The 27,128-nt window shown below is 44.4% G+C and overlaps 1 protein-coding gene across 2 annotated transcripts; it reads right to left on the bottom strand.

The window, feature by feature from the left end:
- Window positions 1-1,111: 1,111 nt before the first annotated feature.
- On the bottom strand, window positions 1,112-27,128 carry LOC123994021 (C-terminal-binding protein 1-like). 2 transcript variants are annotated; one of them, XM_046296501.1, is made up of 10 exons: window positions 26,884-27,128; window positions 20,402-20,490; window positions 8,138-8,292; window positions 7,453-7,597; window positions 6,815-7,021; window positions 6,337-6,551; window positions 2,276-2,406; window positions 2,039-2,166; window positions 1,751-1,865; window positions 1,112-1,651 (listed from the first exon to the last, which is right to left on the bottom strand). In XM_046296501.1, the coding sequence occupies exons 3-10, from the start codon at window positions 8,273-8,275 to the stop codon at window positions 1,462-1,464; spliced, it is 1,269 nt and encodes a 422-aa protein (XP_046152457.1). In that variant the 5' UTR covers window positions 8,276-8,292; window positions 20,402-20,490; window positions 26,884-27,128; the 3' UTR covers window positions 1,112-1,461. The 2 variants fall into 2 exon arrangements, with proteins under 2 accessions (XP_046152457.1, XP_046152456.1); XM_046296500.1 differs by lacking the exon at window positions 20,402-20,490 and having other exon boundaries at window positions 26,884-27,127.

Genomic DNA, 27,128 nt, shown 5'->3' with positions numbered 1-27,128 from the left:
TAGAAGCGCAAGCATTTCGCTACACCCGCAATAACATCTGCAAATCACCTGTATGTGACAAGGAAAATTTGATTTGATCTTTTACAGAATAGGGTCATCTTCCGTATACCAACCCCCCCCCCTTCCCCCACCTGGTCAGAACACAACTGTTTGGCTCAAACCAATTAAGAAGGGAAGAAATTCCACAAATTAACTTTTATCAAGGCACATGTTAATTGGAATGCATTCCAGGTGACTACCTCATGAAGCTGTTTGAGAGGATGCTACTTTGAAGAATCTCAAATATATATTTTTTTTATTAGTTTAACACTTTTGTTTGGTTACTACATGATTCCAAATGTGTTATTTAGTAGTTTGTATGTCTTCACTATTATTCTACAATGTGGAAAATGTAAAAATGAAGAAAAACCATTGAATAAGTACTTGTGTCTAAACTTTTGACTAGTAACTGTACGTCAGTTTTGCTCACAGGCCTCATGTATATGGCAGACACTTTCTTTAGATTCTTTGGGGGGTGACTATCTGTTCTTGCATGTAGTGCATCTGTTGTTAATCAATGCATTTGTATGGGCTAATAAAGTAAGGCGAAATACATTTTTTACATACCTACAACTTTATTTAGCCTTACTGCTTATTAGTCCATACAAACGCATCGAATAACAGATGGAACAGAGTCCCCCCACAAAAAATCTAAAGGAAGTTTGTCTTAAAATGATTCTTTTTTTAAATCATTTTTTTTGTTGATACTTCAAGGGGTCTTTAAATTCAAAATCAAATAGCTAAATTATCTTTGTGACCTTAAAACAATTCCATATAGCTTAGTAGAACCCACCTCCTCCCCCGGCTTAGACTCTTATGGGTTAGTATGTTTGCTAATATAAACTAAACAGGCAGGCAGGTAGAAAAAGAAAGCACTATCTGGCATAAATGGAAAATAACCAGAGAAATTAAATTTCCTGAGAAGTTGTGCAAAAGCTTCCTCTTTTGGGGCTTGTTGAGGAATATATAACTTTTAAAAATCAGTTGGTTAGTTTTCACCCTTTTTTTTCTATTAGACAGCAATATAAATATTGTTTCCATAGTTCTAAAAACTGTACACACACACAGGTTATTCATGTTATAATCAACTACTTCTGCTTTACCGATGAACCCATAGGACACAGCAACAGATATTTGCCCACTTTACTAGGTCAAACTACAGTCTAAACAGCAGGATTCTCTTTAAAATATATTTGTATTTTCTCTTTCTAAATCCACATTATTATTATTTTTTTCTGCAAAAAAAATGTTTGAAAAAGATTACCACTATGGTTGGACCAGATGAACTGTAATAGACCTCTGTGAGTCTGTCTGTTTCATGGCAGCTGTTTGAAACCTATGAGGCTTCAACTCCATTCCTTTTCCAACAAATGAAGAACAGTAGAGTTATTTTGGTTGGACAGAGAGCTCTGTGGGGCAGGGTTACAACAACTGGTCATTGGTGTGCTGCTCTCTGTCTGACTCTGCTTTGCCTGGCTGGCCCGACGAAGGGGCGTGAGAGGGGTGGGCGACGCTGGGCAGGCTGTGTGTTATGGGCACGGCATTAGGAACTATTCCCTCTATAGGCGGAGGGAGCCCCCCAGAGTCCAAACTCACAACACCAGGAGGGTACCTGAGATAAGGAGAGGATGAATCAGAAAATGCTATAGCACTTGTAAATGCATATACAGTACCGGTATCTACTTTACTTTATCAACAGTGGGTTCAATACCTGTAGGGCCCATTGAGCTCAGGATGAATGACAGCAGGGTCCATATTGACCAAGTGATTAGTCTGGGACAGGAACTCTTTATTCACACAGTTCTTTAGGCTGTCTGGAATACGACCTGGAAGCAGGAAACTGTTATTGATGAAGCACAACGCCGTTATAAGAGTTTGTTATTGTGGCTTTGCTGATGTTTCTTAGTGAGGGGAGCCTGGGAGCCTGATACATTTCCCTTTGGGGAAAACAATAATCAACCCAAGAATACCCATTTATTGGTGTAACAGGTATTGTTACCTGAAATGGCTCGCCGGATCTCCCGGGCTGCCTCCTCTCTCATCTCAATAGAAGCCTGTTCGCTGTACCAGGCAGCGTGGGGAGTACATATCAGGTTAGGAGCATCTTTCAGAGGGCCCTGGCTGAAGCTGAGAAAAAGGAAACCAAGTTGTGTAATATTAGACTCTCCTCAACACAGTGGGAAAAAAAACATGATCAAAATGGAGACCGTATAAGAATAATGTAAAGGGGGCTAACCCGAAGGGCTCTGTCTCGTGGACGTCCAGGGCTGCCCCTCGTATCCTCCCCTCTTTCAGAGCCTGTGCCAGGGCCTTCTCATCCACGAGCCCCCCTCGGGCCGTGTTAACCAGGAACACACCCTGGCGCATCTACAACAGACCACATAAAATATGTAAACAATGCAGTGCACAACTGTAAATTTAAATGTCTTAGTAGGTTTAGGTTTAATTTATTTGCACCAAAGCAAATAAGTGATGAACAACAATACAGATAAAAACCAATAAATACAAAACTGTGTGCAGGTGTATATGTAATACATGTTTGTTAAAACAGATAACAAAACCCACTAATCATAAATGTACAAATTAACTGATCAGCAATAATAAACAGTATATAATTTGTTTATGCGTGTGTGGATGTGTGGATGTGAGTGTGTGAGATGGGATACATGGAGGAGATTACTGATGAGTAGTTTGGTTCATCAGGCTGAAGTTATTGAGGGATGATTAGGTTTTGGCAATGTGAAGATAAGAATTCCAGAGTACGGTACCTCTGTATCTGATAGAGAATTGACTATGTGAGGTGTGGCAGTGGGGAGGGTGAAGGTTATCACAGTGTTATATAGATGGATTTCAGAATTAACTTGTAAAAATCAATTGAAGGGTTTAGGTAAACTGTCTGGGAGGTATGAGTATTTGTAGATACATGCATAATTGACATACATTGTGGTAAATATACAAGATATTGAGTTTCTTAAACAAAGGAGCAGATGGAGCCAGGTAATTTGAGGTGGCTAGTCTTGCACATTTATTTTATATGATGAGTAATGTGTGCATGTTGGAGGCATATGTACTGGCCCAGACAATATTACAGTAAATGACATATGGGTCAATTAAGCTGTAGTAAAAGGTTAGAAAGCGTGCCTGATGAACTAAACCACTAATATTTCTGATGATACTGTCAGGCGTGTGCGTACTTGTGCTGAAGTCAGGTGCAGGGGGGCAGAGAATTGTGAACAGGATCAAATCAAATGTATTTATATAGTCCTTCGTACATCAGCTGATATGATTAGTTGCTGTACAGAAACCCAGCCTAAAACCCCAAACAGCAAGCAATGCAGGTGTAGAAGCACAGTGGCTAGGAAAAACTCCCTAGAAAGGCCAAAACCTAGGAAGAAACCTAGAGAGGAACCAGGCTATGTGGGGTGGCCAGTCCTCTTCTGCCTGTGCCGGGTGGAGATTATAACCGAACATGGCCAAGATGTTAAAATGTTCATAAATGACCAGCATGGTGCATACTTTATTTCGGCAGGAGAGACATACAGACTGACGCAACTGCGTCCAAAAAAAACCTCCAGCCAGCAAGGCAAAGTGTATAATGCGCAAAACAGTCGCAACACATCAAATGTACACAAAACAGGCTTCGTGAAATAACACGGTAAAAACACACACAAGCCTAGTGCATTCAAAAACAAGTAACACAGAAACCATCTACCACAAAGACGTGAGGGGGGAACAAAGAAATGCATACGTGTAGTGTAATTGGGGAATGAAAACCAGGTGTGCAAGGAACAAGACAAGACAAAACAAATGGATACATGAAAAATGGAGCGGCGATGGCTAGAAAGCCGGTGACGTCGAAACGCCGCGAACAAGGAGTGGAGCCGACTTCTGCGGAAGTCGTGACAGATGCCGACTTCTGCGGAAGTCGTGACAGATGCCAACAGATTTCATCACTTTGATGGGATAGTTGTTTGATGATTTTCCAAGTTGACTTTATATTATTTAAGGATTCTTGGAATTTGTTAGTAAAATATATTTTGGGGAATATCCAAAGTAGGTGTGTAAATTTGTTCTCATACTTTTTGTAATTTGCAGAATTCAGGGGAGAGGGATTTGTGAGAAACCTTTTACACAACTTTTTTTTGGAAACCAAGGTTTCCAGAACCCTTCTAGTGCTCTCACGTGGTTTAACTCGGGGAAAGCAGAGGTGAAAAACAGATTTGAAAGATGTGATGGCCTGATTATAAACATTTTCCCATTTTAAATATCATCAAATCAACAGTTTAAAGCACAATTCATTTTGTTAAATATTCTACAGTTAATGCTACTAATCATTCCCATCTGTTCATTTCCAGCTGCCAAAGAGTAGTGGAAATTGGAAAATTGTCAGAAATGTCAGGATAAAGTAAACTTGTATTAGTGACATTATTCAAAGTATTTGTACAAATTATTATCAATAAGGGTGGCAGATAAACTGTTCACTCTAGTGGGCTTATAGATGAAGGGATACATATAGCTGGAGTATAAAGTATTCAAAAAGTCAGATCTCAGTGAGTGGTTCTTACTTGTAAAATGTATGTTGTAATCACCCAATAGAAAACACATTTTATGTTATTATTAATCACATTCTCGTTTGATGCTATAAGATCGGACTGTAGTTTTGACAGACCAATATTATAATCCCCATATACAATACCAGTCAAAAGTTTGGACACAAATCAAATGCAAATAGTCTGGATAGCCATTTGATTAGATGTTCAGGAGTCAGACTTGGGGGTAGAAACTGTTTAGAAGCCTTTTGGACCTACACTTGGCGTTCCAGGACCGCTTGCCGTGCGGTAGCAGAGAGAACAGTCCATGTGGCTGGAGTCTGACAATTTTTAGGGCCTTCCTCTGACACCGCCTGGTATAGAGGTCCTGGATGGCAGTAAGCTTGGCCCCAGTGATGTACTGGGCCGTACACACTACCCTCTGTAGTGCGTATCGGTCGGAGGCCGAGCAGTTGCCATACCAAGCAGTGATGCAACCTGTCAGGATGCTCTCGATGGCGCAGCTGTAAAACCTTTTGAGGATCTGAGGAACCATGCCAAATGCCAGCGTGGCAGATGTGTTGTTACCTACCCTTACCAGTTGCAGAGGGAGGTGTTTAGTCCCAGGGTCCTTGGTGGTAAGGGACTATGGTGGTCTGCTTGAACCATGTTGGTATTACAGACTCAGACAGGGAGAGGTTGAAAATGTCCTTGAAGACACTTGCCAGTTGGTCAGCGCATGTTCGAAGTACACGTCCTGGTAATTCGTCTGGCCCTGCGGCCTTGTCACTGTGGGGACGACCTCATCGACGCACTTATTGATGAAGCCAGTGACTGATGTGGTCTACTCCTCAAAGCCATCGGAAGAATCTCGGGAACATATTCCAGTCCGTGCTAGCAAAACAGTCCTGTAGTTTAGAATCTGCTTCATCTGACCACTTTTTTTTATAGACCGAGTCACTGCTTTGTTTTTTTGCTTGTAAGCAGGAATCAGGAGGATAGAATTACGGTCAGATTTGTCAAATGGAGGGCAAAGGAGAGCTTTGTACACGTCTCTGTGTGTGGAGTATAGGTGGTCTGGTTGCACATTTAACATGTTGATTAGAAATTTGGTAACATGGATTTAAGCTTCCCTGCATTAAAGTCCCTGGCCACCAGGAGCGCCGCCTCTGGATGAACATTTTCCTGTTTGCTTATGGAGGTATACAGCTCATTGAGTGAGATCTTATTGCCAGCATCGGTCTAGTGGTATGTAGTAGACAGCTACGAAAAATACAGTTGAAAACTCTCTAGGTAGATAGTGTGGTCTACAGGTTATCATGAGATACTCTACCTCAGGCGAGACTTCCTTAGATATCGCGCACCAGCTGTTGTTTACAAATATGCATAGGCCCACGCCCCGTGTCTTACCAGAGGCTGATTACCAGAGGCACACCTACTCAGGGTTTTTCTTTATTTTTACTATTTTCTACATTGTAGAATAATTGTGAAGACATCAAAACTATGAAATAACATCAAAACTATGAAATAAAAGTGTTAAATCAAAATATATTTTAGATTTTTTTTAAGTGCTTTAGGACTATGAGTACACCTCTGAGCGGTCAGGTAGGCTATTTGGAATGTTTATTCGACTGGAGAGATTTTCTATAAAATATGTCCCCCCCTCCACTTCTTAAATCAAAGTTGTCCAGCTGTATTGTACAATATGTGTCCCCCCTTTTTGTAGGCCTAATTTAGATTGTGTGTGTACGTGCGTCATGTCCCTGACCTGTTTGATGGTGAAGTCATTGATGAGGTGGTGGTTGTGCTCATTGAGGCTGCAGTGGAGGGTGACACAGTCGCTGTGGAAAAGCAGGTCCTGGAGGGTGTTTACACGCTGCAGGCCCAGGGCTCGCTCCACCCCGTCAGACAGGTATGGGTCATAAAAGATCACATTGAACCCAAACGCTTTGGCTCTGAGTGCTACACCCTGGCCAACACGGCCTGAGGATACACAACACAACATGGACATTTGAGTAATTCACAGACATGTAAATACTGTAATTATACCAAAGGGATGCAATAGAGGTTAAATCCTTACAGCATATAGCATGCCTGTTTTGTAACAATTCACAGCAAACAATGACATATAGAAAAGCTATTGAACAAACCCATATCTTAACAACCAATTATCCACAATCGTATCTTCAGCTAATAGCTAGTTGGGTAGTGTAATACAACATTGTACTGAAAGATTTCTAACTAACCGAGGCCGATGATGCCAAGTGTCTCCCCGCGGATCCGCGCCGCACCGGACGCCACCTCTCTGATCTGCTCCACGCTCTGTACCCTGGTGCCCTCGCGCAGTGCCTGGTGAAGCCACGTGGTTCGTCGGTACAAGTTCAGGATGTGACACAGTGTGGAGTCCGCTGTCTCCTCCACCGACGCTGCTGGCATGTTACACACTGCTATCCCTATTGGGGGAGAGGACTATTGTAAACAGCTACTCGTAGTGTAAGGTGGAGTAAGGTAAGTATAGTTTACTATATGAAAATGTTGGTTTTATTATGGAGATCTGAGCAGTTGCACTTTGTTTTAAATGGAATACCATAACATGCAGAAAATGATAATATTTGACCTAGTAAGCCTGCATGTTTTTTTTATATATTTTTTTTTATCAGGCAAGTCAGTTAAGAACAAATTCTTATTTTCGATGACAGCCTAGCAACAGTGGGTTAACTGCCTGTTCAGGGGCAGAACGACAGATTTGCACCTTGTCAGCTTGGGGGTTTGAACTTGCAACCTTCTGGTTACTAGTCCAATGCTCTAACCACTAGGCTACCCTGCCGCCCCTCTTTGGGTGGACATCTGTATAAAGTTGAGAAAGAGTAATGCAGGGCCTCACCTAAATCTCCAGCCGACTTGATGTCGATATTGTCGAAGCCGCTGCCTATGCGGACGATGATCCGAAGTCCCTTGAATTTCTCCAGGTCCTCCCTCATTAGCGTAATGGTGTGGTACATCAGAGCTCCTACAGCCTCGTTCAGTACCTGCCAACAGAAAGCGCTCAGGTTTAATGCACAGAGGACAGTTGTATAGCAACCTTCAATAAGAGAAATAGACCACTTTGAACTAATGTGTCATCGGAATTAAAAGCAAACTGAATTAACTGTGGCTGTGTTGTTTACTCCAAAGGCCCTGACATGGGCTCTGCATTGGGCTCTTGTAGTAGAAGCTAATCTTTCAAATCAAATTGTATTGGTCACATACACATATTTAGCAGATGTTTATTGCGGGTGTAGCGAAATGCTTGTGTTCCTAGCTCCAACAGTGCAGGATTTTCTATTCACAATACACCAATCTAAAAGTGTATTGAGAAAGAGAGAGAGAGAGAGATGGTCGTAACGGCCTGGTCATTGTTTTTAGGACATCATTAGTTATGATATGTTAACAAGCTTGTTTAGCAGCACAATGTCTTGCTTATAGGATGGTCAACAAATACTGGTTTTAAGCCAGGGAGTCTTTTTTTAAATTATGAAGCTGAGCAGAGAGATAATAATTTGGCATGGAGGGGCAGGGCAGGGCAGCACCTTCTCATGGATCTCCTGGGTGGACTGGGCATCACAGAAGGCCACAGTGGCCACGTCTTTCAGGATTGGCATCTCTATGGTGCAGTCACGCCCATCCAGCAGGGCCACCAGGGGCCGTGGGTTCATGGTCCCATTCATGATAGGCGGTCGAATGCCTGAAGACAGAGAGAGTGGACAGGTAAAACGTACTGTATTTGACATCATATTTTACTGGTATGGGTTGTGAATTTGACATTGTAGTGTAGGAAAATTGCAGTTGTGTTCATGAGTATACAAAACATTAAGAACCCCCTGCTCTTTCCATGACAGACTGAGCAAGTGAATCCAGGTGTAAGCAATAATCCCACATTGATGTCACTTGTTAAATCCACTTCAGTCAGTTTAGATAAAGGGGAGGAGACGGGTTAAAGAAGGATTAAGTGTTGAGACAATTGAGACATGGAGGGCAAAACAAAAGATCTCAGTGCCTTTGAACGGGGTATGGTAGCAGATGCCAAGCGCACCAGTTTGTGTCAAGAACTGCAACGCTGCTGGGGTTTTCATGCTCAATAGTTTCCTGTGTGTATCAAGAATGGTCCACTACCCAAAGGGCAATCCAGCCAACTTGACACAACTGTGGGAAGCACATCTGCGGGAGGGGGGGGGACACTCAATAATAGGAAGGTGTTCCTAATGTTTGGTATACTTTTCCACTTACAATCCACCACAAATCCAGTTGTTAGCTGGTATGTTAATGAATCCCATGCTAGTAAAAAAAAAATCCTAAATGGGGTCTCATACTTGGTTTCTTAATTATTCCCTGTTAAAAAGTCTTTTGCATCCATGACTCTGGAAAGCAATTAAAAATGTTAAAGGTTTTCTTTATGCATGTTTTTTTACAAGCTGCCAGAAGTAGACCTTTTCATACTGTGACTTCAAACCTGTCAAAATGTCACTAAATGAGAAATATACCCCCTGATGTTGCAATTAATCAAATTGAAAATTACAGTGGTAACTAAGTCATAAATGACTTGGGGCATAAATAAAATGTTGCAGTTTTAACTGCCTAGTGCAGTCAAAAATGAGATTTCACTGTGTTTTATATATCTTTCCACACTGAGGTTGAAATATGGTTAGCTGTGGCTGTGAATTTGCCTTTCACAAATTTCAAAATACAATACCGCTTTGGAATGCAAATGCTACTGTACTACTGACAGTGACGCACAAATACCAAAAATGCTAACCCCTGCTATTATAATGGTGAGAGGTTAGCAGGTCATGGGGGTATGGTATTTGAATGTCTGTAACTTTCTCACATCTCAATATTGATGATTCATTCAGGACTATCCGTAATCATGGTAGCATCCACATTAATGTAGAAATCTTTGGAAACATACTTTTGGTAATGTAGTGTATGTGGACACCTACTCAAACATCTAATTCCAAAATCATGGGCATTAATATGGAGTTTGTCACCACTATACTGCTATGACAGTCTCCACTTTTATAATTGTTTACCCCTTTTCTCCCCAATTGGTAGTTACAGTCTTGTCCCATTGCTGCAACTCCTGTATGGACTCGGGAGACAAAGGTCGGGAGCCAAAACACGACCCTGCCAAGCCGCACTGCTTCTTAACACACTGCTCCTTTAGCCTGAATGCCAGCCGCACCAAAATGTCAGAGAAAACACTGTACAACGTGTCAGAGTGCATGCGCCCAGCCCGCCACAGGAGTTGCTAGAGTGTGATGGGACAAGGACATCCCGGCCAACCATACACTCCCCTTACCCGACAACATTGGGCCAATTTTGTGCCACCTCATGGGTCTCCAGCTGCGCCACAGCCCAGGATTGAACCCAGGTCTGTAGTGATGCCTCACTGCGATGCAGTGCCTTAGACCGCTGTGCCACTCAAGAGGCACGCTGTTTTGGGAAGGATTTTCACTAGATGTTGGAACATTGCTGCGGGGACTTGCTTCCATTCAGCCACAATAGCATTAGTGAGGTCGGTGTTCTAATTCATCCTTAAGGTGTTAGATTGGGTTGAGGTCACGGCTCTGTGCAAGCCAGTCAAGTTCTTCCACACCGATCTTGGCAAACCATTTCTGTATGGACCTTCCTTTGTGCATGGGGGCATTGTCATGCTGAAACAGGAAAGGGCCTTCCCCAAACTGTTGCCACAATGTTGGAAGCACAGAATCGTCTAGAATGTCATTGTATGTTGTAGCATTAAGATTTCACTGGAACTAAGGGGCCTAGCCCGAACCACGAAAAACAGCCCCAGACCATTATTCCTCCTCCACCAAACTTTATAGTTGGCACTATACATTGGGGCAGGTAGCGTTCTCCTGGCATCCGCCAAACCCAGATTCGTCTGTCGGACGTGGCAAACCATTTCATGAAGCTCCCGCCGAACAGTTCTTGTGCTTCCAGAGGTGGTTTGGAAGTGAGTGTTGCAACCAAGGACAGGCGATTTTTACACGCTACATGCTTCAGCACTCGGCGGTCCAATCTGTGAGTTTGTGTGGCCTACCACAGCAATTTTACGGACTGACCTGTTGAAATGGTGGCATCCTATGACGGTACCACGTTGAAAGTCACTGAGCTCATCAGTGAGGCCATTCTACTGCCTACGGTGAGCGTGATGGTGGCAGCATCAGCAGCAGGGATTGGGAGACTAGTCAGGATAAAGGGAAAGATGTACGTAGCAAAGCACAGAGAGATCTTTGATGAAAACCTGCTCCAGAGTGCTTAGGACCTCAGACTGGGGCAAAGGTTCACCTCCCAACAGGACAACAACCCGAAGCACACAGCCAAGACAATGCAAGCGTGGCTTCGGGAACAAGTCTCTGAATGTCCTTGAGTGGCCCAGCCAGAAAGCGGACTTGAACCCGATCGAACATCTCTGGAGAGACCTGAAAATAGCTGTGCAATCTGACAGAGCTTGAGGGGATCTGCAGAGAAGAATGGGAGAAACTCTACAAATACAGGTGTGCCAAGCTTTTAGCATTATACCCAAGAAGACTCAAGGCTGTAATCACTGCTAAAGGTGCTTTAACAAAATACTGAGCAATGGGTCTTAATACTTATGTAAATGTGATATGTTTTTTTTTTTTATACATTTGCAAAAATGTCAATCTGTTTTTGCTTTGTAATTATGGGGTATTGAGTGTAGATTGATGGGGGGAAATAAACAATTTAATCATTTTAGAATACGGTTGTAATGTAACAAAATGTGGAAAAAGTCAAGGGGTGTGAATACTTTCCGAATGCACTGTATATGGCGCCGGACCAGGGTTGCCATTATGAAAATGTGGTGCCTGACATATGACCGGCAGCATTTTAATTGACCAGACATTTGAGAAATTTACCGGATCCTTATGCATTACGTGCGTAACCTGATTAGGACGTCCATTCACTGTGCTCAGAATGACAGAAATCACGTTTAAATTATGGTGATTCATCTTAACAAAACATGCAAGTCGAGAATGCAATGAAAGGCTTCTTACCAAATTCCGATGTGCATTGAAGATATTAGAATAGCTGTACACATTTTCCCCAGCCAACAAGATGAGTAATGAACAGCAAAATCACTAGCCTATGTCAATCTATTATGCCCCATAGTATAAAAAATTACCTTATCTGCTGGTCAACTTGTCGAGAAAGAAATAGCTTATTCCTAAGAAACTCTGGGACAATTGTGGAACGATAGATCACAAATTCATACAACCACTAGGCTACATTAAAACAAAAGTTGAAAAGCAATAAGTCTGATGCATTAGATCAGAATGTTTTGCTTAAAATGTTGATCAACTATTATTTCATCACATTTATAAGCGCAGCAATGCGCACAAGGTCATAGGCTACGCGTGAATGTTAGTTTCATAATACAATTAGCAGAAAACACTGTTGTCAAAGTGACAGAGATTAAAATATCCATTAGAAATGTAGAAAGAGGGGAATCTAAAGACGCAATAACAATAGAACGTGAGAGAAGTAGGCTACTGGTTTCAATGGCATATAATTATCAACTAATTGCCTCCACGGATATGGTCATACTTTGCCTAGGATACTTTGAAGCAAGGTTAAACATGCTTCAAAATAGGTAGGACCTCTTTCTCCCCTCTCTCTCCAGATGAAATCTCGCGTCTTGTAACGGCCGGCCGCCCAACAACCTGCCCGCTTGACCCTATCCCCTCCTCTCTTCTCCAGACCATTTCCGGAGACCTTCTCCCTTACCTCACCTCGCTCATCAACTCATCCCTGACCGCTGGCTACGTCCCTTCCGTCTTCAAGAGAGCGAGAGTTGCACCCCTTCTGAAAAAACCTACACTCGATCCCTCCGATGTCAACAAATGTCAAAACAACTACTCTTGAACGTGCCGTCCTTGGCCAGCTCTCCCGCTATCTCTCTCTGAATGACCTTCTTGATCCAAATCAGTCAGGTTTCAAGACTAGTCATTCAACTGAGACTGCTCTTCTCTGTAACACCGCTAAAGCTAACTCTCTCTCCTCTGCTCTCATCCTTCTAGACCTATCGGCTGCCTTCGATACTGTGAACCATCAGATCCTCCTCTCCACCCTCTCCGAGTTGGGCATCTCCGGCGCGGCCCACGCTTGGATTGCGTCCTACCTGACAGGTCGCTCCTACCAGGTGGCGTGGCGAGAATCTGTCTCCTCACCACGCGCTCTCACCACTGGTGTCCCCCAGGGCTCTGTTCTAGGCCCTCTCCTATTCTCGCTATACACCAAGTCACTTGGCTCTGTCATAACCTCACATGGTCTCTCCTATCATTGCTATGCAGACGACACACAATTAATCTTCTCCTTTCCCCCTTCTGATGACCAGGTGGCGAATCGCATCTCTGCATGTCTGGCAGACATATCAGTGTGGATGACGGATCACCACCTCAAGCTGAACCTCTGCAAGACGGAGCTGCTCTTCCTCCCGGGGAAGGACTGCCCGTTCCATGATCTCGCCATCACGGTTGACAACTCCATTGTGTCCTCCTCCCAGAGCGCTAAGAACCTTGGCGTGATCCTGGACAACACCCTGTCGTTCTCAACTAACATCAAGGCGGTGGCCCGTTCCTGTAGGTTCATGCTCTACAACATCCGCAGAGTACGACCCTGCCTCACACAGGAAGCGGCGCAGGTCCTAATCCAGGCACTTGTCATCTCCCGTCTGGATTACTGCAACTCGCTGTTGGCTGGGCTCCCTGCCTGTGCCATTAAACCCCTACAACTCATCCAGAACGCCGCAGCCCGTCTGGTGTTCAACCTTCCCAAGTTCTCTCACGTCACCCCGCTCCTCCGCTCTCTCCACTGGCTTCCAGTTGAAGCTCGCATCCGCTACAAGACCATGGTGCTTGCCTACGGAGCTGTGAGGGGAACGGCACCTCAGTACCTCCAGGCGCTGATCAGGCCCTACACCCAAACAAGGGCACTGCGTTCATCCACCTCTGGCCTGCTCGCCTCCCTACCACTGAGGAAGTACAGTTCCCGCTCAGCCCAGTCAAAACTGTTCGCTGCTCTGGCCCCCCAATGGTGGAACAAACTCCCTCACGACGCCAGGACAGCGGAGTCAATCACCACCTTCCGGAGACACCTGAAACCCGACCTCTTTAAGGAATACCTAGGATAGGATAAGTAATCCTTCTCACCCCCCCCCTTTAAGATTTAGTTGCACTATTGTAAAGTGACTGTTCCGCTGGATGTCATAAGGTGAATGCACCAATTTGTAAGTCGCTCTGGATAAGAGCGTCTGCTTAATGACTTAAATGTAAATGTAATGTAATTTTCAGGTAGTAAAATTAATATACGTATGTTTTCAAAATGCATACTGCCTCCAGATCATTGCAAAGTGGTGTATTACACGCTGATGACACCTGTCTTCCTGCCAATGATGTCACCATTGCCCTTGATGTTAAGCAATGTTGTGCTGCTATTTTTATTGATTTGGCCAAAGCTTTTGATACGGTAGACCATTCCATTCTTGTGGGCCGGCTAATGAGTATTGGTGTTTCTGAGGGGTCTTTGGCCTGGTTTGCTAACGAACTCTCTCAAAGAGTGCAGTGTATAAAGTCAGAACATCTGCTGTCTCAGCCACTGCCTGTCACCAAGGGAGTACCCCAAGGCTCGGTCCTATGCCCCAAGCTCTTCTCAATTTACATCAACAACATCTCTCAGGACGCTCTCTCATCCTTTTATACGCAGATGATACAGTTTTATACTCAGCTGGCCCCTCCCGGGATTTTGAGTTAAACCCTCTAGAACAAAGTTTTCTTAGTGTTCAACTGCCCTTAACCTTGTTCTGAACACCTCAAAGGTCATGTGGTTTGGTAAGAAGAATGCCCCTCCTCCCACAGGTGCGATTACTACCTCTGAGGGTTTATAGCTTGAAGTAGTCACCTCATACAAGTACTTGGGAGTATGGCTATACAGTACACTGTCCTTCTTTCAGCACATATCAAAGCTGCAGGCTAAAGTTACATCTAGACTTGGTTTCCTCTATCATAATCGCTCCTCTTTCACCCCAGTTCCCAAACTAACCCTGATTCAGATGACCATCCTACCCATGCTAGATTACGGAGATGTAATTTATAGATCGGCAGGTAAGGGTGCTCTTGAGTGGCTAGATGTTCTTTACCATTCAGCCATCAGCTTTGCCACCAAAGCTCCTTATAGGACACATCACTGCACTCTATACTGCTCTGTAAACTGGTCATCTCTGTATACCCGTCGTAAGACCCACTGGATGATGATAATATATCAAATCTTCTTAGGCCTCACTCCCCCCTATCTGAGATATCTACTGCAGGCCTCATCCTCCACATACAGCCAGTCACATTCTGTCAAAGGTCCCCAAAGCACACATCCCTGGGGCGCCGTCTTTTCAGTTCGCTGCAGCTAGCGACTGGAACGAGCTGCAATAAACACTCAAACTGAACAGTTTAATCGAAATCTCTTGATTCAAAACTCAATCATTGACACTCTTACTGACGGTTGTAGCTGCTTTGCGTGATGTATTTTTGTCTCTACCTTCTTGCCCTTTGTGCTGTTGTCTGTGCCCAATAATATTTGTACTGTGTTTTGTGCTGCTACCATGTTGTGCTGCTGCCATGTTGTGTTGCTACCACGTTGTTGTCATGTTGTGTTGCTTCAATGCTGTGTTGTCATGTTTTACTGAATTGCTATGTTGTTGTCTTAGGTCTCTATGTAGTGTTGTCTCTCTTGTAGTGATGTGTGTTTTGTACTATATATTTTTAAGTATTTAATTGTTTTAATCCCAGCCACCAACCCCGCAAGACGCCTTTGCCTTTTGGTATGCCGTCATTTTTAATAAGAATTTGCCTAGTTAAATAAAGGTTAAATCAAATAAAAAATCAAATATGCATTTGAATGGTGAATGGGAAGCATGTATCAATTAGGCTACCATGAGTTCTAAATTGAGCAGCTGCTGAAAAATGAGCTCCTGTATTTATTGAGATTTAAATGTTTTTTTAGAGTGAAGTACATCGAAAAAATCAAGAGAACTGCAAGACTCAATAGAAGACAAAACAAGGAACAAACTAAACAAGACAGGCTTTTGAAAAATTAACTATTTTTTTCATAAAATTGTACAGTTATCTTAGCTAGGTGAATTGCTAGCAGAATTGTTTACTTGTTGCTAAGCAGTTGCTAGGGACTCTCCTGGAAGAAGCTAGCTAGCTTACAAAGAATAACAACAAAAAATATCTAGTTAACAGAAGAAAGGAAGACAAAATAAGGACAAAAGAAGGACAGAAGAAAAAGGAAAAGAAAGAGGACAACAAAGTGAAACAGTCAGCACTTCTATTGCAACTTCGTATTTCGTCGTCCTAACGTAGTCTACACTGCTATCTGCCCAGCAGCTAGCCAGCTAGCAAACGTCCACCGTCTACCGAATAGCAGCACTGTAGAAACTATTACACTCAACTGAACGACTTGATTAGTGTAGTGTTAGCTAGCTACATAGTTGTCTTTGCTGTCTTCGTATCCAAGATAATTGTGTAGTTTAGAGCGTGTAGTCTTAGAGTGATTATCTTAATTTACCGAGGTTAGCTAGCCAGCTATTTGTCGTCCTTAACGTAGGAGACACTGCTAGCTAGCCAACAGCTAGCCAACGTCTACTGAATAGAACTTCCGCACTCAACAACCCGGTCGCATTCCGTTTCGCTCCACAGGTAGTATCACATTTTTCATTTCATTTCATTACAGCACAACGGTTTGATTTGTTTGATCGTAGCTAGCTACATAGCTAGCTACATAGCCGTCTGTGTATCAAAGATAATTGTGTAGTCTAGAGCGATTTTCTAGGTTAGCTAGCCAGCTATTGTCGTTCTTTTAACGCAACGTAACGTAATCAACACTGCTAGCTAGCCAGCTAGCCCCCGAATAGCAGCACTGTAGAAACTACTACACTCAACGGAACGACTTGATTAGTGTAGTGTCAACAACGCAGCCACTGTCAGCTAGCCTACAAAGTCAACAACGCAGCCACTGCCAGCTAGCCTACTTCAGCAGTACTGTATCATTTTTAATAATTTTAGTCAATAAGATTCTTGCTACGTAAGCTTAACTTTCTGAACATTCGAGACGTGTAGTCCACTTGTCATTCCAATCTCCTTGCATTAGCGTAGCCTCTTCTGTAGCCTGTCAACTATGTGTCTGTCTATCCCTGTTCTCTCCTCTCTGCACAGACCATACAAACGCTCCACACCGCGTGGCCGCTGCCACCCTAATCTGGTGGTCCCAGCGCGCACGACCCACGTGGAGTTCCAGGTCTCCGGTAGCCTCTGGAACTGCCGATCTGCAGCCAACAAGGCAGAGTTCATCTCAGCCTATGCCTCCCTCCAGTCCCTCGACTTCTTGGCACTGACAGAAACATGGATCACCACAGATAACACTGCTACTCCTACTGCTCTCTCTTCGTCCGCCCACGTGTTCTCGCACACCCCGAGAGCTTCTGGTCAGCGGGGTGGTGGCATAGGGATCCTTATCTCTCCCATGTGGTCATTCTCTCTTTCTCCCCTTACCCATCTGTCTATCGCCTCCTTTGAATTTCATGCTGTCACAGTTACCAGCCCTTTCAAGCTTAACATCCTTATCATTTATCGCCCTCCAGGTCCCCTCGGAGAGTTCATCAATGAGCTTGATGCCTTGATAAGCTCCTTTCCTGAGGACGGCTCACCTCTCACAGTTCTGGGCGACTTTAACCTCCCCACGTCTACCTTTGACTCATTCCTCTCTGCCTCCTTCTTTCCACTCCTCTCCTCTTTGACCTCACCCTCTCACCTTCCCCTCTACTCACAAGGCAGGCAATACGCTCGACCTCATCTTTACTAGATGCTGTTCTTCCACTAACCTCATTGCAACTCCCCTCCAAGTCTCCGACCACTACCTTGTATCCTTTTCCCTCTCGCTCTCATCCAACACTTCCCACACTGCCCCTACTCGGATGGTATCGCGCCGTCCCAACCTTCGCTCTCTCTCCCCCGCTACTCTCTCCTCTTCCATCCTAGCATCTCTTCCCTCTGCTCAAACCTTCTCCAACCTATCTCCTGATTCTGCCTCCTCAACCCTCCTCTCCTCCCTTTCTGCATCCTTTGACTCTCTATGTCCCCTATCTTCCAGGCCGGCTCGGTCCTCCCCTCCCGCTCCGTGGCTTGACGACTCAATGCGAGCTCACAGAACAGGGCTCCGGAAGGCCGAGCAGAAATGGAGGAAAACTCGCCTCCCTGCGGACCTGGCATCCTTTCACTCCCTCCTCTCTACATTTTCCTCCTCTGTCTCTGCTGCTAAAGCCACTTTCTACCACTCTAAATTCCAAGCATCTGCCTCTAACCCTAGGAAGCTCTTTGCCACATTCTCCTCCCTCCTGAATCCTCCTCCCCCTCACCCCCTCCTCCCTCTCTGCAGATGACTTCGTCAACCATTTTGAAAAGAAGATCGACGACATCCGATCCTCGTTTGCTAAGTCAAACAACACCGCTGGTTCTGCTCACACTGCCCTACCCTGTGCTCTGACCTCTTTCTCCCCTCTCTCTCCAGATGAAATCTCGCGTCTTGTGACGGCCGGCCGCCCAACAACCTGCCCGCTCGACCCTATCCCCTCCTCTCTTCTCCAGACCATTTCCGGAGACCTTCTCCCTTACCTCACCTCGCTCATCAACTTATCCCTGACCGCTGGCTACGTCCCTTCCGTCTTCAAGAGAGCGAGAGTTGCACCCCTTCTGAAAAAACCTACACTCGATCCCTCCGATGTCAACAACTACAGACCAGTATCCCTTCTTTCTTTTCTCTCCAAAACTCTTGAACGTGCCGTCCTTGGTCAGCTCTCCCGCTATCTCTCTCAGAATGACCTTCTTGATCCAAATCAGTCAGGTTTCAAGACTAGTCATTCAACTGAGACTGCTCTTCTCTGTATCACGGAGGCGCTCCGCACCGCTAAAGCTAACTCTCTCTCCTCTGCTCTCATCCTTCTAGACCTATCGGCTGCCTTCGATACTGTGAACCATCAGATCCTCCTCTCCACCCTCTCCGAGTTGGGCATCTCCGGCGCGGCCCACGCTTGGATTGCGTCCTACCTGACAGGTCGCTCCTACCAGGTGGCGTGGCGAGAATCTGTCTCCTCACCACGCGCTCTCACCACTGGTGTCCCCCAGGGCTCTGTTCTAGGCCCTCTCCTATTCTCGCTATACACCAAGTCACTTGGCTCTGTCATAACCTCACATGGTCTCTCCTATCATTGCTATGCAGACGACACACAATTAATCTTCTCCTTTCCCCCTTCTGATGACCAGGTGGCGAATCGCACCTCTGCATGTCTGGCAGACATATCAGTGTGGATGACGGATCACCACCTCAAGCTGAACTTCGGCAAGACGGAGCTGCTCTTCCTCCCGGGGAAGGACTGCCCGTTCCATGATCTCGCCATCACGGTTGACAACTCCATTGTGTCCTCCTCCCAGAGCGCTAAGAACCTTGGCGTGATCCTGGACAACAAACTGTCGTTCTCAACTAACATCAAGGCGGTGGCCCGTTCCTGTAGGTTCATGCTCTACAACATCCGCAGAGTACGACCCTGCCTCACACAGGAAGCGGCACAGGTCCTAATCCAGGCACTTGTCATCTCCCGTCTGGATTACTGCAACTCGCTGTTGGCTGGGCTCCCTGCCTGTGCCATTAAACCCCTACAACTCATCCAGAACGCCGCAGCCCGTCTAGTGTTCAACCTTCCCAAGTTCTCTCACGTCACCCCGCTCCTCCGCTCTCTCCACTGGCTTCCAGTTGAAGCTCGCATCCGCTACAAGACCATGGTGCTTGCCTACGGAGCTGTGAGGGGAACGGCACCTCAGTACCTCCAGGCTCTGATCAGGCCCTACACCCAAATAAGGGCACTGCGTTCATCCACCTCTGGCCTGCTCGCCTCCCTACCACTGAGGAAGTACAGTTCCCGCTCAGCTCAGTCAAAACTGTTCGCTGCTCTGGCTCCCCAATGGTGGAACAAACTCCCTCACGACGCCAGGACAGCGGAGTCAATCACCACCTTCCGGAGACACCTGAAACCCCACCTCTTTAAGGAATACCTAGGATAGGATAAAGTAATCCTTCTCACCCCCTCCCCCCTTAAAATATTTAGATGCACTATTGTAAAGTGGTTGTTCCACTGGATGTCATAAGGTGAATGCACCAATTTGTAAGTCGCTCTGGATAAGAGCGTCTGCTTAATGACTTAAATGTAAATGTAAATGTATGAGAAATAGGGCTAAAAATAGTATCTCTTTTTAATCGTGGCCATAATAACTTTTTTTAACAAACGATTGCATTTAGAACTTTTGCGCAATGATTGGGCTTATATAGGTATTTTTATGTATTTAATTGTTTTAATCCCAGCCCCCAACTCTGCAAGAGGCCTTTGCCTTTTGGTAGGCCGTCATTGTTATTAGGAATTTGCCATCATAGTCAACTTTAGCATTTTAGCTAATTAGCAACTTTGCAACTACTTACTGCTTTTTAGCTACTTTGGAGATACTTAGCATGTTAGCTAACTCTTCCCCTAACCCTAACTTCAAGCCTTTAACCTAACTCCTAAGCTTAACCCTAAACTTAACACTTTTTTGATGAAGATGGCTGCCTTTTTATTGGCTCTTAACCAACCATGCTATTTTGTTTGTTTAATCGCAACTTATTTTGTACATAATGTTGCTGCTAATGTCTCTTAAGACAGAAAAGAGCTTCTGGACATCAGAACAGTGATTACTCACCTCGAATTAGACGAAGAATCTTTCTTTAATGAGTTGGACGGGAAGGATATACTCCAAACACCCGTACAGGCTCTCATCACCGTCATTCGCTGGAGAAAGAAACAGATTTTGCGGAAAGAGATCGGGGTGCCTTGTGAGGATCAGGCAACGAGTGGATAATCTGCCTTTGCCATTCGTACTGCTAGCTAACATTCAATCGCTGGAAAATAAATGGGACGAACTGAAAGCACCTATGTCCTAGAAACTGTAATATCTTATGTTTCACAGAGTGGTGGCTGAACGACGACATTCATAACATACAGCTGGCGGGTTATACACTCTATCGGCAGGATAGAACAGCAGCCTCTTGTAAGAAACTGGGTGTGGGCCAATGCATATTTGTAAACAACAGCTGATGCAAGATATCTAAGGAAGTCTCAAGGTTTTGCTCGCCTGAGGTAGAGTATCTCATGATAAGCTGTAGACCACACTATCTACCTAGAGTTTTCATCAGTATTTTTCATAGTTGTCTACATACCACCACAGTCTGGTGCTGGCACTAAAACCACACTCAATGAGCTGTATATCGCCATAAGCAAAGAGGAAAACGCTCATCCAGAGGTGGCACACCTAGTGGCCGGGGACTTTAATGCAGGGAAACTTTAGTTTTACCTCATTTCTATCAGCATGTTAAATGTGCAATCAGAGGGAAAAAACTCTACATCCCCTTTACTCCACACACAGAGAAGCATACAAAGCTCTCCCTTGCCCTCAGATTTGGCAAATGTGACCATAAATCTATCCTCCTGATTCCTGCTTACAAGGAAAAATTAAAGCAGGAAGCACCAATGACTCGGTCAATAAAAAAACAGGTCAGATGAAGCAGATGCTAAACTACAGGACTGTTTTCATGGCACAACCTGAAATATGTTCCAGGATTCTTCCAATGGCATTGAGGAGTACACAATATGAGTCACTGGCTTCATCAATAAGTGCATCGGTGACGTCGTCCCCACAGTGACTGTGCGCACATGCCCCAACCAGAAGCCATGGATTACAGGCGACATTCGCACTGAGCTAAAGGGTAGAGCTGCCGCTTTCAACGAGCGAGACTCTAACCCGGAAGCTTAGAAGAAATCCCACAATGTCCTCCGACGAACCATCAAACAGGCAATCAATCAAACAGCATCAATACATGACTAAGATCAAATCGTACTACACCGGCTCTGAAGCAAGTTGGATGTGGCAGGGCTTACAAACTACATCAGACTACAAAGGGAAGCACAGCCGCGAGCTGCCTAGTGACACGAGCCTATCAGACGAGCTAAATAACTTCTATGCTCGCTTGGAGGTAAGTAACACTGAAACGTGCATGAGATCATCAGCAGTTTTGGCGACTGTGTGATCACGCTCTCTGCAGCTGATGTGAGTAAGACCTTTAAACAGATCAACATTCACAAGGCCACAGGGCTAGACGGATTACATGGACGTGTACTCCAAGCATGCGCTGACCAACTGGCAAGTATCTTCACTGACATTTAATAACAATAATATATGCCATTTAGCAGACGCTTTTATCCAAAGCGACTTACAGTCATGTGTGCATACATTCTACGTATGGGAGGTCCCGGGAATCGAACCCACTACCCTGGCGTTACAAGCGCCATGCTCTACCAACTGAGCTACAGAAGGACCATAATTTTCAAACTCTCCCTGTCGGAGTCTGTAATACCAACATGTTTCAAGCATACCACCATAGTCCCTGTGCCCAAGAACACTAAGGTAACCTACATAAATGACTTTCGACCCATAGCACTCGCATTTGTAGCTATGAAATGCTTTGAAAGGCTGGTCAAAGTTCACATCAACACCATTATCCCAGAAATCCTAGACCCCCCCCCCCCCCCCTCATTTGCATACAGCCCCAACAGATCCACAGATAATGAAATCTCTATTGCACTCCACACTGCCCTTTCACACCTGGGCAAAAGGAACACCTATGTGAGAATGATATTAATTGACTACAGCTCAGCGTTCAACACCATAGTGCCCTCACAGCTCATCACTAAACTAAGGACCCTGGGACTTAATACCTCCCTTTGCAACTGAATCCTGGACTTCATGATGGGCCACCCCCCCCCAGGTGGTAAGGGTAGGCAACAACACATCCGGCATGCTGATTCTTAACACAGGGGCCCCTTGGGTGTGTGCTCAGTCCCCTCCTATACACCCTGTTCAACTGTGTGGCCAAAGACGATTCCAACACCATCATTAAGTTTGCTGACAACAAAACAGTGATTAGGCCTGATCACTGACAATGATGAGACAGCCAATAGGGAGGTGGTCAGACACCTGTCAGTGTGGTTCCAGGGGAACAACCTCTCCCTCAATGTGAGCAAGGAGCTGATCGTGGACTACAGGAAAAAGAGGGCTGAACACGCTCCCATTCACATTGACGGGGCTGTTGTGGAGTGGGTAGAGAGTTCCAAGTTCCTTAGTGTCCACATCACCAACGAACTATCATGGTCCAAACACACCAAGATAGTCGTGAAGAGGGCAAGACAATGCTAAATCCCACTCAGGAGACTGAAAAGATTTGGCATGGGTCCTCAGATACTCTAAACGTTCTACAGCTGCACCATCAAGAACATCCTGACCGGTTGCATCTCCTGGTATGGCAACTGCTCATCATCCAACCGTAAGGCTCTACAGAGGGTAGTGCATATGGCCCAGTACATCACTGGGGTCAAGCTTCCTGCCATCCAGGACATATACAGTGCCTTGCGAAAGTATTCGGCCCCCTTGAACTTTGTGACCTTTTGCCACATTTCAGGCTTCAAACATAAAGATATAAAACTGTATTTTTTTGTGAAGAATCAACAACAAGTGGGACACAATCATGAAGTGGAACGACATTTATTGGATATTTCAAACTTTTTTAACAAATCAAAAACTGAAAAATTGGGTGTGCAAAATTATTCAGCCCCCCACTTTGTAGCGCCACCTTTTGCTGCGATTGCAGCTGTAAGTCGCTTGGGGTATGTCTCTATCAGTTTTGCACATCGAGAGACTGAATTTTTTTTCCCATTCCTCCTTGCAAAACAGCTCGAGCTCAGTGAGGTTGGATGGAGAGCATTTGTGAACAGCAGTTTTCAGTTCTTTCCAAAGATTCTCGATTGGATTCAGGTCTAGACTTTGACTTGGCCATTCGAACACCTGGATATGTTTATTTTTTAACCATTCCATTGTCGATTTTGCTTTATGTTTTGGATCATTGTCTTGTTGGGAGACAAATCTCCGTCCCAGTCTCAGGTCTTTTGCAGACTCCATCAGGTTTTCTTCCAGAATGGTCCTGTATTTGGCTCCATCCATCTCCCCATCAATTTTAACCATCTTCCCTGTCCCTGCTGAAGAAAAGCAGGCCCAAACCATGATGCTGCCACCACCATGTTTGACAGTGGGGATGGTGTGTTCATGAGCTGTGAGCTGTGTTGCTTTTACGCCAAACATAAGGTTTTGCATTGTTGCCAAAAAGTTCCATTTTGGTTTCATCTGACCAGAGCACCTTCTTCCACGTTTGGTGTGTCTCCCAGGTGGCTTGTGGCAAACTTTAAACAACACTTTTTATGGATATCTTTAAGAAATGGCTTTCTTCTTGCCACTCTTCCATAAAGGCCAGATTTGTGCAATATACAACTGATTGTTGTCCTATGGACAGTCTCCCACCTCAGCTGTAGATCTCTGCAGTTCATCCAGAGTGATCATGGGCCTCTTGGCTGCATCTCCGATCAGTCTTCTCCTTGTATGAGCTGAAAGTTTAGAGGGACGGCCAGGTCTTGGTAGATTTGCAGTGGTCTGATACTCCTTCCATTTCAATATATTCGCTTGCACAGTGCTCCTTGGGATGTTTAAAGCTTGGGAAATCTTTTTGTATCCAAATCCGGCTTTAAACTTCTTCACAACAGTATCTCGGACCTGCCTGGTGTGTTCCTTGTTCTTCATGATGCTCTCTGCGCTTTTAACGGACCTCTGAGACTATCACAGTGCAGGTGCATTTATACGGAGACTTGATTACACACAGGTGGATTGTATTTATCATCATTAGTCATTTAGGTCAACATTGGATCATTCAGAGATCCTCACTGAACTTCTGGAGAGAGTTTGCTGCACTGAAAGTAAAGGGGCTGAATAATTTTGCACGCCCAATTTTTCAGTTTTTGATTTGTTAAAAAAGTTTGAAATATCCAATAAATGTCGTTCTACTTCATGATTGTGTCCCACTTGTTGTTGATTCTTCACAAAAAAATACAGTTTTATATCTTTATGTTTGAAGCCCGAAATGTGGCAAAATTGCATTGACACCCCCCTCTTTTTTTTACACTGCTGCTACTCGCTGTTTATTATTTATGCATAGTCATTTTACCTCTACCTCCATGTACAAATTACCTTGACTAACCCGTACCCCCACATATTGACAGTACCGGTACCTCCTGTTATATAGCCACGTTATTGTTATTTTCTTTTATTTCAATTTTATTTTGTAAATATTTTCCTAACTCTCTATTTTCTTAACTGCATTGTTGGTCAATAAGGGCTTGTAAGTAAGCATTTCACGGTAAGGTCTACTACACCTGTTGTATTCGGCGCATGTGACAAATCAAATTTGATTTGATCCGAGCTGTCCTTTACTATGCAAATATGAAATGCTTCAAACATAGCTCTGTTTAATTTATTTCCCCACTTATTTAAGATGTCCTCCTAGACATTATTTTTCAATACAGTCCGATAAACCCATATTTGCATTGATAGGAAAGGTAGCATCGTAACTGTAACCACCATAAAGAAGGAAAAAAAACTGTGCACCTGTGAGCAGCTCAGGCTATGTGATTTATGATCATAGCCAATCTGGCATGAACAAACATGGCGTGACTGTCTCAACCCACTGTTCTGTTCCCACAGGAAATCTCCCTCCTCGGCGAGCCAGGGGAGTATAGACACACCCCTCTCTTCTCCTTCAGCTCCCTACCTCATTCCCTCCCTACCTCATCCCGCCATCAGCATACACACATGCAGGCGGACACATGCATACTCACCGAGAGACACAAACACCAATACACACACTCAGTCAGTCACGCGAACGCACGCACGCACGCACGCACGCACGCACGCACACACACACACACACACACACACACACACACACAGTCACTCAGACACAAGTGAACAAACACACAAACACAATCACACAGGTAAACAGGATCATTAAGCCATGTCTTGTTTGTCTGCGTTTAGATCACAAATGGACTGATCTGCCACAGGGTGTAATTCACTACAAACATTAAAATGACGATGAATGTATATGCCCAGCTTGATTACTGGAGAGTTTTATCAGCCACGTTTGACATGTGTTTTCGATCAATGAAAATACAAAAACTATTAGCTAAGCCAACATGTCTTCTTCAAAGATGATACAAATTCAAAGAAATTAACAAACGATGAATTGTTTTATCACCAATATCCATGGCATTCCATGGCAATACTGACATGTGATCTTTGCATGGGGGTAATTCTGCCAATTTGAGCACCCCAGGGGTGAATTGGTATCTTTGTCAATTAGTTTGATTTTTAATAACAAGATAAGACACGATCCATTCATCACTGAACTGAACACACCTACGAGCCCAGACTTGAATAATAATAATAGAAAAAGATCAAGCAACAAACAAGACCCCCATTGTAGAAAATATGCTGATGTTGTGAATACAATACAAAATACATCCAAATAACAGACACCAGTATGGGGTGGCAGGTAGCCTAGTGGTTAGAGGTTGCAAAATCGAATCCCTGAGCTGATAAGGTAAAAATCTATCATTCTGCCCCCGAACAATAATGTTCCTTGGCCATCATTGAAAATAAGAATGATTTCTTAAGTAACTTGCCTAGTTAAATAAAGGTCATATTTTAAAAATGAAGACATGGAAAGCTACAAAGCTGTTTTCTATCTGTCCTGAATCTGAAGTATTCCCATAGTAGACTGTTCTAGAATCAATGTTTCTTTCTTCCCTGAAAGGAAGATTGGGAAGCAAGTTAGATGGATCTGGAAACACCGTTCCCAACTGCACAATGAACCGGAAGGCCATTTAGGAAGTATATGTTGTGTGTCTCCTTGCCAGCCCTTACATTTTTTGAAGGGAAATAGTATTTCTGTCCTTCACCCCTACAGGAGGCTATAGGCTAAGCATACAAGGCATCAACAGAAACATATTTGAGGTTGAAAGCAAGCTATTACAGCATTGTAAGTTGCTGAATGGTAGAGATGAAGATAAGAAAGAGAGAGAGAGAGAGAGAGAGAGAGAGAGAGAGAGAGAGAGAGAGAGAGAGCGAGAGAGAGAGATGAACGGGAAGGGAAGGAAGAATACTGTACAGTACACTGTGTACACACCACACAGCGCAATCACAGTTAACATGTGGTCCAATGCACCAAAGGAAAGCTGAATGTTTACCTAAAGGCAAGCCTTTGTTCAGAAAATGCGAGCTTCCCATCTTTTTCCCACAAAAAGAATATTCACTTCAATCAAGATATTCATAAAAATCCACAGCATACGGCGGCTACTTCAATTTCCTTATTCCTTTTCCCTGCCCCTCAGTGGTAAGCATTCCCCTTTGCTCCTTTACTCTCCCTCCCTCTCTCACTTTCTATTTCCACTATCTCTATCACACATGCATGCACACACAGAATGCAACTGTC

This window comes from Oncorhynchus gorbuscha, linkage group LG13 (genome assembly GCF_021184085.1).
Source record: "Oncorhynchus gorbuscha isolate QuinsamMale2020 ecotype Even-year linkage group LG13, OgorEven_v1.0, whole genome shotgun sequence".
Taxonomy (NCBI): Eukaryota; Metazoa; Chordata; class Actinopteri; order Salmoniformes; family Salmonidae; genus Oncorhynchus; species Oncorhynchus gorbuscha.
Note: the sequence above shows the minus strand (reverse complement) of the source record. Positions and strands in the feature narration are given on the sequence as shown.

Bases quoted from the DNA above. Each gene is read 5' to 3' on its own strand.
- LOC123994021 (XM_046296500.1), bottom strand. From the start codon at position 26,923: ATGGGAAGCTCGCATTTTCTGAACAAAGGCTTGCCTTTAG. The intron at 7,022-7,452 runs GTGAGGCCCTGC...CTCCCCCAATAG, and splicing joins CAAGTCGGCTGGAGATTTAG to GGATAGCAGTGTGTAACATG. The intron at 1,652-1,750 runs GTATTGAACCCA...TCCTTATCTCAG, and splicing joins GAGCTCAATGGGCCCTACAG to GTACCCTCCTGGTGTTGTGA.